Genomic DNA, 13,886 nt, shown 5'->3' with positions numbered 1-13,886 from the left:
CTGGGCGCGTTGCTGCACCTGACAACCTGACAGAGCGTGAGAGGATCTGCAGAGAAGAATGGGAGAATTTCCCCAAATACAGATGTGCCAAGCTTGTAGTGTCATACCCAAGAAGACTTGATGCTGTAATCGCTGCCAAAGGTGCATCAACAAAGTACTGAGTAAAGGGTCTGAATACTTATGTAAATGGGCTATAATTTTTTTAATAAAAAAAAAAGAAATTATCAAACATTTCTTAACCTGTTTTTGCTTTGTCATTGTGATATCGTGTGTAGGTTGTTCCCCCCCAAATTCAATTTAATCAATTTTAGAATAAGGCTGTAACATAACAAAATGTGGAAAAAGCCAAGGGGTCTGAATACTTTCCGAAGGCACTGTAAAAATGGATTGTGATACTTAATGTTACTTATAGATGATTTGGATATAAAATGCTAATATAGGTACCATTGACTAAAAAGTAAACATCTGAAACCAAAGCATGGGTAGCTGTCTTAACTTGTTCAGACTGTTTGCAGGGTAAGGAAACCAGTGTCATTTTGTAATTTGAGTGAACTATCCCTATAACATTGAGCTTTAAATAAATTATATTATAGCAGGAACAGCACTATCTAGTGGTCAGAACCTGGTAACATCAGGATGAAGGATGGGACATAAACCTAACAACTTTAATGACTTTCTCTGAACAGGTAAAAAAAAAGAATAAATGTGGGGTTGATTGTTTATGCTTTCATATGACAAGCAGGCTTCAAATATTTACTAACAGTGTAGTTTCCTACAGTAGAGTGAAAGCCAGAAAAAAAATATTTGGGGGTATGTATAAAAAAAAAACACTGCTCTCTGTTGCACATCCACATACGCACACATCCTTTTCTAAATTTTACTTTATTTTTCTTAAAGACATGTTTTAAAACAGCAATTGTAGGGAATAAATAATTAAACAATGATTTTTTGATAATTACATTTATGTAATTAAACATTCTACAATAAGTTTACCCATAGTCTTGTAGACCACAGGAATCTTCTATTTTCTAAAATAAAATAAAACAAATCGCCATTAACAAATAAATTAAATGTAAAAAATGTAGATACAAAAATTCCACCCAATTACCCTCCCTCCAACCATTATGCCAATACCAGTAGTAGTGGTTATAATAACACATTTTCATTATTTGACTCCATTTAAAACAAAGATATGTACAGTGAGAAGAAGTTGATTTTCTTCCTGTTGCAAGGATAGAAACCCCTTCTTTCATTTACTTTTAAATAATAAACTAAATCTACATACCAATTCGACCAATGGTAATCATAAAGAATTTTATTTTTTCCCCCCGATAAGGTTACCATCCCACTTCTTCAACCCCATACATTGCCCTTCCCCCTTACGTTATGGACCACAAACCACACTATACAGTAAAACCCTGTTCATTAGAATAAGTGATATGCTTTTTCATGTAGACCTTGTAGCTGACAATACAGTATGTACATAATATGACTGAATCCAGCTGTGGAATGGTATGTGTACTCAACCACCCACCACACGTTTGTTATTTTGTTGTTACAGATTTTTTGTTATTGTTGCAGATACATATATTTATCATATTTTCTGAGAAGTGTTGTTGCTCCTGTGCTATACGGTTGGCGAAACAACCAAAAGGCTGGAACGTCCCAAGCAGTTTCTTGATAGAACTCTTATATCTTCCCTGGGAAAGAGAGAAACAGAAAGAGAGGATGAATACAAAGAAAACAAATATTAAAATCTTTTAGATGAGCATATATATGGAGTATGTTGACACTCTTTGGAAGTATGGGAAAAACATCTGCAAACACGTTGGTTACACACATGGATGTCCTCATTTATAACTACACAAGCACGCCTAGTGTCCATGCAACTCATACAGTGACAACCATACTGCTGCATCGGTGTGCATTTATTAAATATTTTTTTGTATCGTTTTGGCAGGCAAATAAATTTCAAACATGCACAATAGGAATTCTGGGCGGTATTGTTTTCGTATCTCTTCTTAATACTCTAGTCTAATGTTACATCGCATTGACCAAACAATTGAGTCAAAGGAGATTCAAAATTCTTCTTAAATCATTTGAGATAAGAGAACGTTTTTTTTTTTTAAGCTGTTATATCGAAGGTTCCACATGAGACCGTAGCCTATGGCTTTAAGTTTGATTGGAGAATAAAATTAACCCAGAATTCCTACAGAGGAATGCTGTTCCTCAGTCAGCAGCACGTGTGACGTGTCACAATGACAACCATACAGTTTGACCCAAAACCCTCACATGAACGGTATCTCACTTGGTACACACAAAACCACACACACTACTTTATTTATTAATTAATACACACAAGTACTTCATGTGGATCCGTACACGTACACGCACACAGCATCGTTATGTCACTAACTTGTACTGTAGGTGGGCAACACATAGTTATTTTCACAATCAGTCATACCAAAAACAAACAAAGTTCAGGCACTAAGTCACTTGGATTCAATTACGACCTCACAAAAGCCCTGCACTCACCAAAACAACGACCAACTAAACATTGGGGATATGTAAGAATGATAATCATGACAAACAACAAAAAGGAAACTAATCAGAAATAAAATCCAAAGAAAATATTTAGATACATGTTTGATTTACGGTTAATGCTTAATATTGCTCTGTGCAATTTAAGAGATATTACAAAAAAATATAATAGCCTGTCATGATAATCAATTGCTTACAAAATCTAAGGTACAGTGACAGAAATGTATCAGTGTTTGCAAGGATAGAAACAGTACAAAATAATAGAGGAAACTCACAACGCACCAAACACAATTCATGGTCGCCACAGCAACTCGCCATGCAGTTGAGCATGGTGAATAAAGGCAACGGCCAAAAATAAAATAGCTAATGGCAACCATCACAGGCAATATCGCCACAGCAACCAACACAGGCCAATTAACTTACAACGCTGTGAGAGGAAGGGTTTTTTAGCGGTTGCTAGGCAACCATAGCGACGTAGTCTCCACGATATATGTATGGACAGGACAGTCTTGAGTGTGGTATGATGGGTTTTTTTTTCAGGAAAATGACATATGACACAGCACAAAAACAATAAATAAAAAGTAAAAAATAAATTAATGACGTATAATAGTTATTGTCTTCAACCTAATCATACAACACTTGTTAATGAAACATTTGTCTGGATTATATAAAATCTGCTTTTGAATAATGAAACATGTTGTCAATCCATTTGTCACGGCAGTGGTATGGCCTTATCTCAACAAATCAAGTAGTCCTATGATTTTGTCTAAATGTAATGTTTTAAACAATTACTGCTTTTAGTAGACTGTCACCTTACTCATGTGTGGATCTGGTTCACTTATTTTATCCCAGTTGATAAGTAATTATTTTAATACTGAGCTTCCACAAAATTTGAACTAATTATCCCATAACCTACCTTTCACAGTTTCTCACTGCCTGTCAGTCCCCCTGACCCGCCATCTCACACCTCATTCTCATCCCTCCTTGCTCACCTTCTCATCTCCCTTGCTCATTTAGTAGGGTCGGTTGGCATCCTTGGGCCTCTTGAGCTGCACCTTGAGCCTCTTCATGCCAATCTGGAAACCATTCATGGCCTGAATTGCCGTCTGAGCACTGGACGGGTTGTCAAAACTCACAAAACCTGAGGCGAAGCAAACAGAAGCAAAACCTTATGGCCAACTCTGTGAAAGTATTAAACTACGAGAAGGGAGTATAACCCTTCCCAGCGCTTCCTCCTCCTCATCATTGACCATGTTCTCAACGTGGCACACTATTCCCTATGGGCCCTGGTCAAAAGTAGTGCACTGCCTACGGTATGGGGTGCCATTTGGGACGCAGCCGTTGTCATCACCGTCACTCACCAAAGCACTTGCTCTGATTGGTGGCGCGGTCAACAAAGACCTTCGCTGAGATGACGTTGCCGAAGGGGACGAACATTTGCAGCATCTCAGAGTCAGAGAACTCCTGAGGCAGGTGATAGATGAAGATGTTACACCCCTCGGGCCCTGAGGAGAAGAAGAAGAAGAATACAGGGGAAGGTTAGACCATCAAGGCTCCCTGAGGGGTTCTAACGTGACTTGAGATGATCAGGATGGAGGTAGTGATTGAGGCAGTCTAAACTCTGTGGGACACCAACATTGAAAATAGTCAAGAGAGAAAACGCATGGAAGGGAGGACAAGTAGGTAGGAATCACCTTCTCGTTGCTGCAGTTGCTGAGGCTGCTGATGTTGCTGCGCAACCATTGTGTGTTGGTGTGGGAATGGCTGCCCCACCATTCCATAGGCAGAAGGGTAAGTTGCTGTGGGTGTGTTCGCATAAGTAAACATTAAGGACTGTTGCGAGGGCATTTCAAACCTAAAATTCCCTCCAGGAAATTTTAAGGACTCAAATGGACTCACTACTGTCCCACCTGTGTAGTGCTGCATCCCTGCGTACGCTTGCTGAAGAGGATCCAAAACTGGAGTTTGAGCTGAGAGAGAGAGAATCAAAGAAAAATAACAGCCCGATTTATCAACTGCTATACAAACATGCTTTTTGGCGGATGCTTACTTGCTCTAAATGGCATTTGGTGCCGTGCAACAGCTTACATTCTTAGTAAACAAACCAACATGCTAGATAAGGTTAATTTGCTTACATTTTCATAATGATACTCTGATGGAAGCAAAGTCAGAGTAAGTCAGATACCTTGGTAAGAATGAACTCCATTGGTGTACAGGGTTTCAGACGCTGACTGTCCATTGGGTGGAGCTGGGACTGGAGGGTAGCTGAGTGGTGGAGGCAGAGCAGGCACCGGTGTGGCTGCCATGGTGGGCGGAGTGTTGGTACCTGCACAGGACGACCATTCAGGGGACAGGCAGACATGGTTAAACAAAACGCAGTAACAAATGCAATAAAATGGAATCAAAAGCAGACAAAAAAATGGGGCCAAGACTTTAGAAAAACAAAATATATATAAAGAGAAACTGAGCCGAGCAGAGAATCCTGTGGGAGGGGATGAAGTGGCAGAGGACGGCAGCTTGTTATTAAGTACCTGAGGATGTAGTGAGTGATGTGATGGGCGTGGCAATGAGGCTGCTCGGGTTGAGGGCAGCCAACTGCTGCATGGTGATGGTGGACACAGGTGACAAGTACGCCGACTGGGCCACCAGAGCCTGCTGCTGCACCAGCTACAAAGACGAAAAAGCGAGGGCGTCTCATTCACTGTCAGGATCACATCCCAAATGGCACCCTATTCCCTATAGTAGTGCACTACTTATGACCCGTATAAGAAATAGGGTGCCATTTGGGAAGTAGCCATTCACTACCAGTGTGTTGGCTCGAGTATTACAATCTCTGCATAATGCTTGGGGTTCTGTACTACTAGTACTCACTGCCTGTGTGTAGGCATTGTAAGCCCCGAGGTGCAAGGTCATGGGACTGATGACCCCCAGCTGGGACGCCACCTGCTGCATGCGCCTTATCCCTCGCTCCTTCTCAGAGTCGGCGAACTTCACCACCAGGCTGGAAGAGGCACCCTGCAGGGAGAAAGGGGGATATTACACAGTGAAAAGGAAGGACTGAGAAGCATACATTTTCTCCACTCCTATAAACTACAGTAGGCTGTTTGTATAGGAGGTCTGACAGAAGGAGCGTTTAACTGTTGGATGAGTCTCTATGTCTAAATGACTGCTTTGGAGAGAGAGAGAGAGAGAGAGAGAGAGAGAGAGAGAGAGAGAGAGAGAGAGAGAGAGAGAGAGAGAGAGAGAGAGAGAGAGAGAGTGTGTGTGTGTGAGTGTGAGTGTGTGTGTGAGTGTGTGTGTGTGTGTGTGTGTGTGTGTGTGTGTGTGTGTGTGTGTGTGTGTGTGTGTGTGTGAGTGACTGACCGGTAGAGTGCGGCTCCCATGCAGAGTGCTGATGGCTGCCGCAGCCTCTGCGTTGTTCTGGTACTTCACAAAGGCACAGCCTATAAAACATGACACATCGTCAAACCCTGGCCTCCCCGCACGTGACACGACATATCGCAGGCTACGGCCTAAAAAACGCATCTCACAAATCGCCACTTCATCAGTTGTAGCCACGTCATTAACCGTGGTCCACAAAACATTCATTGCGTCAATCAATCATAACCCATAAACTGCGTTGCGCATCATGACCGATGATCTATAAAACATATTGCATCATCGGTCATGCCTCATACAACAAACACAGGTAATCAAGCATCTATGTAAAGCCACGAGTTTAGATGTGACCGATTCCTGACCTTAAGGGTAATATTAGTGCTGTTGATGTGGTGGCGTCGATGGAAGGCTAAATGCTGTAGGGGTCAGTGTTGCAGTAATGGTGTTAGCTACCTTTGCTAGTGCCGTCAGGGCCGCGGAGCACAGTGCACTCTTCAATGTTCCCAAACGCCTCAAACATCTTCCTCACGTCCGCATCAGACTGCTGCTTCCCCAGCATGCCCACAAACAGCTTCCTGTCTTCTAAGGGGAAGATGAGGTGAGGGGGCAAGATAGGAACGCAAAGAAAGGAATGGACAGAGAGTGATGGGGGGGGGGGGGGGGGGGGGGGGGGGGAGAAGAGCAGAGAGAGTGGTTGGTTGAGGGCAAGAATAGGCAGAGGCATAGATTATAATTGAATGATTTCATTGTTTACATTGCTTTATAAACCCAATATGTGTTCATCGATCAGCTAAATTGTTAGGCATTCATGTGGGATGTTACAACATGCAGTATGTTGACGTCTGTGACTATTGTGCTAGAACCCTGCCATATACAGAAAAGGCCACCAGAGGGCAGTATCAAGGAAATCTGCTGCATAAAGAGCATGATCTGGCTGTGACTGGAATGCTCCTTCGTCATCCACTGTTCTGTACGCTAGGTGACATAATGAAATACGCAGTTGGTTGAAATCCTTATTTTAATTACTTTCTCTAGTCAGGCACTTAAGAATGCTACTACTTTAATATTTGAGTTACTAATATTTCTAGAGGTATTGTTTAGAAGCAGGAGTTGCTTAGAAGCAGTGACGAGTGGGTATTTTTGTTGAAGCTGGGCTGGAGCCGTTTCAGGGTTTTGTCTTGAAACGTTGTCGTTAGTTTGAAATAGAGTGTTGTTTCAAAAAGGTAATATGTTAGACAGGTGTTTGAGAGGTGTTGTTTGAACAGGTGTTGCTATGGACGGATGCCTCTTACCCCCTCTGCCCTCGCTGTCTGCTGGCTTCACTTGAATGGGCCGGTTCATCTGAAATAGAAAGCCCACATTACATGGTCAGTAAGTAAGTTGCTCTTATCCCAAGGCACATCCATAATTAAGCAGATGCTTGTTTAGTTGCATATGTACTGTACATACATGCATGCATATTGTGCATATGTAAGTAGAACACAAGAAAAGAGCTGGAATGTGAGCTGGCCACTCCCTGGGCTTCTGATGAAGCCCTACCCTGCCTCAACCCATCACCCTCCTGGTTTACTGCTCTCCTTTTCCTCTCATTCCCTATCAAGTATATTCCCTCCCAGAGTCTGTCAGTGATACTGTTCAAGATCTCATTCACTTTTCTTGTCCCCCCTCCCTCTCAAACGCCCTTATCTAATCCTGTCCTCTATCGTTTCTTCTCTCCCTATCAGGCATTACAACAAAAAAAAACAGGAAAAGCACACACCCACGCGGGATTGGGCAAGTGATAAGATTAAGAATGCTCGCCGGCTAATCTGGATTACCAAAGCATGCTGGATTAGAATGGCGAAAGATTCTGAGCAGAGAGAGAGGGGGAAGGAGCTGTAAGAGGAGTGGATCGAATCAGAATCAGACCAGAATGAGGAGAGCGCAACCAAAACTAAGTAAGAAACAGACAACCTTTCACGCGTCATCAAAACCCAATCCACAAAAAATGACTTCACAACAGTTGTGGACCACTAACACAATCCTTATAATGATCTAGGCATAGCTAGGCACTTCAAAGCTCTCTCTCAAATGTTTGGCGGTGCAGTGAGAAGGAGAGCGGGTGGAGGGTGCAGAGAGGAAAGGGATTGGCGAGCAAAAAGGAGCAGGGCAGAGTGACAGTGTGTTACCGCTGGCTTAATGAAGGTCTTAATTATGGAGCTGGTGACATTTGAGCTAGTTACTGATCCCCGTCTCTGATTGATCAGCTGTGATCGGTCACTGGGAGACAGTATTGATCAGTGCTGGCCGGGCCCTTGCCACCTGCATGCACAAACACCATCACCAGCAGGCCTGGTGTTTTCTGATGGAGAACGAGCCATTGATTACGACAATGAATTCGATGACCATGTGGATTGAGAAGCATCTGTTTACCGGGAAGGAATGAAAGCAGTAATTCAAACGCATGTGAACGTGGTGAATGTTTCCGGAAGTCAGTAAATAGAATTACATTTTCTTCTCAGAGGTGATGTTTTTCTCCACGCCTCAAAATGTTCGACAAAGTCACCTTGGATAAAGTCACCTGCTAAATGAGTTCATTTAAATTTGCATCGGGTTAAAGATTACTGTATTAAAACACGCAAAACCAAAATATCCCGTCTTAGCCAACACTTGGACTTTAATGACAACCTCATCATGACGCAACAATAGATTGCTCGTATAAACCTGTCTCAAATCGAATTTCAGGATATAAAACGCCCTGAATAAAACAGAGTATATTTCATATAAACGCTCGGTTAGTCAATCTATGACTTGAGTGCTTCCACGGGTACGATAAGGAGTAGAAGCAGAGCAGATGGCACAAGAGACTGGAATTAGAGTATACAAGAGCAAGGCTTGGAGAAGGGGGAGGCCATCAAGGCAGTGGCACTCGACATCGGCACGGCAACCAGCCCTGCTCCTCTAACAAAGTCTCCACCTCACATTGCGGTCACCATGACACCCTTGTGATGAGATCCACAGCAGGTAAACAAGGTTGCCCCGAACAACGTGCGTAGGAGAGAAAAAAAAAAAGAGGGATGAAGGAGAGAAAAAAAACGAATGACTAAAAGGGTGGTACTAGGTTGAGAGACATTGGGATTATGAGGATGTGCATGTCGTGAGGGAGAAAGGATGCTTGGGGGAGAACTGGGATTTTAGGGACAAAGGGACATGGGGATGGTGCCTGTTGCATTTAACTGCTGCCACAAGGGCAGATACTGTGGGGACCAAGAAAATGTCTCCATCTATTCCACTGTGCGAGCCGAGCCACTTCATATTTTTCTCTTCTATATTTTCTCTGCAAATCAACAGGCTCATTTTAAAAAACACAGCACAGATAAAATACAGCCAAAGGCCAAACCGGCCGTATCTGTGACCCATTTTATCTCTCAATGTTCATGTTGACGTTTTTTAAATCCAAAATCTACACTGACATTATGATTATTTCTCAAACTCTACAAACACAGTGGCACAAACACACATGTCCACACAGGCAGTCTGTAGACACATGCGCCGTCTGTTCATGGCAGCCTCATATGTATAAACACTCTTGCTCACATTGATGTGAGCACACACACACACAGTTAATTTTTCCCCCTGTGATGCCAAAAGGGATTTCGCTAGGATTAGAGTATGAGATATTAAATCCATAGATCATCCAACCAAATCACAGCAAGACCCCTCCCCCACACCTGACCACATCCCCTCAATGCACACACACGTCACACTTACAGATGCTTGTGTGCACACACACACACGCTCATATTTATAGAGGAGCCTGAATGTGGGATGGGAGATGATAGCAGAGACAGGGAGTGTATATCCCTGTTAATCACATTCTTCATCACATTTCTCTCCTCTCTTGCCCTCTTCCAAACCAGAGGACAGCTCATAATCTCTGTCCCCTCCACTCACTCACTGTATCAATAAGCCCCAAACAGGCTGCAGTAAAGAGGGTGACACATTTCTCTCTAATTCAAGTCCATTCTGCCTGTCTGCCAGAAAAGCAGTGACTGAAAGGTAAATATATCAGCGGAGACCATCTCTGTCTCTTTCAAGAGTGTTTACAGGGAGGGTGGGAGTGAGGGAAGGGGGGGGGGCACAAAGACAATTTTCCCTTTCGCCTCCCTCCGCTCCATCACACAGCGCTGGTCATTGCATCGCGCCGGTTACCTAGCAACCTGGCATCCCTCGTCCCCGCCGTCTCCTGGCAACGAGACCTGCGACTATAATCACCCCCCCCCCCATATCTCCCTCCACATCACACACACACACACCAGAGCACACATCTGAACATGTACAGAGATAATTACAGAGCACAGAAAACACACAGGTGGAGACATAGGCTATATCTCTATTCGCAGATGCAAACAAAGAGATAAATCACAGACATAGAAAAACACTCAGGCACACAAAGAGATAAACAAAGCAACAAAGGCAGGCACAGAAAAAGAGGTACAATCGCAAACACAGATGGGAAATCTCCCTGCGCACGCACGCACACACACACACACACACGTTAACAATCTGTAATCAATGAGCAAGCCTGTCTTCAGTATGTCACTGCTAGTCATGCTCGGCCTGTTTACACATTCAACGCTCTCTAGGGTGGGGTCATACGTTGAAATACAACCTCGCTGCTTTTCTTCGTCCGAAGATGCAGAGTATATCTCTAAAAGTAGAGATATACGGAAGTAGGTACAGTATAGACCAGTCAGAGGTGAGTGGATTCTGAATCGTTGACCATTTTCTCTGTGCATAATGTTGGAAGTATGTGTTAACCATATGTTATGTTTGTCCATATTGCACAGGGGTAAAAAAACAAAAATTGTGGGAGCTGGACTTGTTTTCATAGAGCTGCGTCCTAGTTTTTTTTTTTTTTTTAGTTTCAGTCAGTTTAATTCCACCTAAGTGCGATATATATAGATGCATGTCCATCAGATTAAACGCTGGCCCTGCTCTGTGTGCCCGAGTTCACAGAATCTGATGAGTTTCATCATAAGAGCCCCTTTACACTCCACATACACGCACACACACTCGTACCCCCACCCCCCCGACAAAACACCATCGTTCTCTGTAACAGATGTCTGTATTTAAGCTGATAAACGTACTGCCTCCAAGCACCCTCGTCCCACAACCCCCACTGACCCACCCCCACCCGCTGCTCATGTCAAACTTTCATTAATTTCTTACCCCCTTTCCCACCCTCCTCCCCACCCCCCGCCATTCATCCAATTTCTCTTCAATTCACACCCATTTACCCTCCTCGTAAATTGAATCTATTCTACATTCAGCCCTACAGTCTCTCCAAGTGACAGCTGTTGAGTCTTTCCACAGTGAGGTGAGTGTGCATGACATCTGTACTATCCCTTGGCTTGCACACATTGATATCAGCCCGTAATTATATGCATACATATGCAAATGTATACACACACACACACTTTAATAGATCAATCAGATACGTGTGCTCAGATATGCACTCGTTATAATAAATCATCCCTGGTCAGACTACTCACTGCTTTTAATGCTTACACACAGCACATAGAACAAATAGGCTACCCCACAGGCATACTGTGTATATATACATATGTGTATATATACATACACACTCACACACAGTTGAAGTCAGAAGTTTACATACACTTAGGTTGTAGTCATTAAAACTCGTTTTTCAACCACTCCACAAATTTCTTGTTAACAAATTATAGTTTTGGCAAGTCGGTTAGGACAAGTAATTTTTCCAAAAATTGTTTACAGACAGATTATTTCACCGTATCACAATTCCAGTGGGTCAGAAGTTTACATACACTAAGTTGACTGTGCCTTTAAACAGCTTGGAAAATTCAGGAAAATGATATCATGGCTTTAGAAGCTTCTGATAGGCTAATTGACATCATTTGAGTCAATTGGAGGTGTACCTGTGGATGTATTTCAAGGCCTACCTTCAAGCTCAGTGTCTCTTTGCTTGACATCATGGGAAAATCAAAAGAAATCAGCCAAGACCTCAGAAAAAAAATTGTAGACCTCCAAGGTTCATCCTTGGGAGCAATTTCCAAACGCCTGAAGGTACCACGTTCATCTGTACAAACAATAATACGCAAGTATAAACACCATGGGACCACGCAGCCATCATACCGCTCAGGAAGGAGACGGATTCTGTCTCCTAGAGATGAACGTACATTGGTGCGAAAAGTGCAAATCAATCCCAGAACGACAGCAAAGGACCTTGTGAAGATGCTGGAGGAAAAAGGTACAAAAGTATCTATATCCACAGTAAAACGAGTCCTATATCGACAAAACCTGAAAGGCCGCTCAGCAAGGAAGAAGCCACTGCTCCAAAACCGCCAATAAAAAGCCAGACTATGGTTTGCAACTGCACATGGGGACAAAGATCTTACTTTTTGGAGAAATGACAGCAAGCATACTTCCAAAGTTGTGTCAAAATGGCTTAAGGACAACAAAGTCAAGGTATTGGAGTGGCCATCACAAAGCCCTGACCTCAATCCCATAGAAAATTTGTGGGCAGAACTGAAAAAGCGTGTGCGAGCAAGGAGACCTACAAACCTGACTCAGTTACACCAGCTCTGTCAGGAGGAATGGGCCAAAATTCACCCAACTTATTGTGGGAAGCTTGTGGAAGGCTACCCGAAACATTTGACCCAAGTTAAACAACTTAAAGGCAACGCTACCAAATACTAATTGAGTGTATGTAAACTTCTGACCCACTGGGAATGTGATGAAGAAAGAAATCATTCTCTCTACTATTATTCTGACATTTCAAATTTCTAAAATAAAGTGTTGATCCTAATTGACCTAAAACAGGGATTTCTTACCAGGATTAAATGTCAGGAATTGTGAAAAACTGAGTTTAAATGTATTTGGCTAAGCTGTATGTAAACTTTCGACTTCAACTGTATGTATGTATACACACACACACACACACACACACACACACACACACACACACACACACACACACACACACACACACACACACACACACACACACACACACACACACACACACACACACACACACACACACACACACAGTGTGTATGCTCAATTGTTAGTCATAAATTCATTCATTTTCAGACTATTCACAAAATAATGTGTCTGACTCATGGCTGAGTAAATGCCAAGCTTAGTCAGATGTTCATTTTTATTTTTATTTTTTAAGGAGAGCGTCTATTCTTTTATGAAGATCTTAAAAAAAAAAAAAGAAGCTCTGACGAAGCTAAATAAACTATTGATGCTGACAAGAGCGGTGTGTACGTTCTTATTTCCTTTATGAAGACGTCAACATCTCCAATCCACATCTCTGGATGTTTTCTTCCCGAGCATACATGCTCCATCCCCCCTTCAGCAAACCATGTCAGTCTGAACACCTGCCCTCCCCCTCCCCCACAACACACACACAGTCTTATGTCGTCTCATTCCATCTCTGGAGACATGCCCCAGCAATCTGCACGCAAAATAAATGTATGTACATTTAATTATTCAAAATGAGTCCTAAAATATTGGAATTTCATTCACAGGCCGACTTTACTAAATCCATCGTCACCTGGTTATTTCTTGCTAATGAAGGGCAATGTCCGGTTCTGATTTCAGTGAAACATTATCATAATAAATCAGCGAAACAAGCATTTGACCCTTACCAGTGGGGATGACCATTGTGAAAGCACATACAATCTAGATCCAAAACGTAGATAAAGGGGGATAGAGGAAAAGGGATATAAATATAGGTTATATTCAATTTGTGAGTTGGTCATGTTTATCTGCCCAGAGTTTCTCCGTCTCCAGCAGCTGTAGTAGTGAAGTTGACCAGAAACACTGGGATGGCAACAAAACAGAATTCAGACAGCAAGAGATCGCAGCGGGGAGATGGAGAAACAGAGGAGACAGGAGGACATGAGTACAAGACGGGAGGAGAGAGAGAGACCAGCAGA

At 42.7% G+C, this 13,886-nt stretch overlaps 1 protein-coding gene across 2 annotated transcripts in view; it reads right to left on the bottom strand.

The window, feature by feature from the left end:
- Positions 1–871: 871 nt before the first annotated feature.
- The window catches only part of LOC120027507 (CUGBP Elav-like family member 3), a 61,071-nt gene continuing 48,056 nt past the window's right edge, over positions 872–13,886 (bottom strand). Inside the window, exons 5-15 of one of the 2 annotated variants that reach the window (XM_038972468.1) lie at positions 7,212–7,260; positions 6,373–6,501; positions 5,905–5,984; positions 5,413–5,556; positions 5,073–5,208; positions 4,727–4,867; positions 4,452–4,511; positions 4,236–4,340; positions 3,903–4,046; positions 3,534–3,682; positions 872–1,700 (exon numbers count right to left, since the gene is read on the bottom strand). In XM_038972468.1, the coding sequence (XP_038828396.1) occupies positions 3,555–3,682; positions 3,903–4,046; positions 4,236–4,340; positions 4,452–4,511; positions 4,727–4,867; positions 5,073–5,208; positions 5,413–5,556; positions 5,905–5,984; positions 6,373–6,501; positions 7,212–7,260 (1,116 nt within the window). In that variant the 3' untranslated portion in view covers positions 872–1,700; positions 3,534–3,554. The remainder of the gene's footprint in view (positions 1,701–3,533; positions 3,683–3,902; positions 4,047–4,235; positions 4,341–4,451; positions 4,512–4,726; positions 4,868–5,072; positions 5,209–5,412; positions 5,557–5,904; positions 5,985–6,372; positions 6,502–7,211; positions 7,261–13,886) is intronic. The other variant, XM_038972469.1, reaches the window with a different exon arrangement.

Source organism: Salvelinus namaycush, chromosome 32 (genome assembly GCF_016432855.1).
Source record: "Salvelinus namaycush isolate Seneca chromosome 32, SaNama_1.0, whole genome shotgun sequence".
NCBI lineage: Eukaryota > Metazoa > Chordata > Actinopteri > Salmoniformes > Salmonidae > Salvelinus > Salvelinus namaycush.
This window is presented reverse-complemented; position numbering and strand designations above follow the sequence as displayed.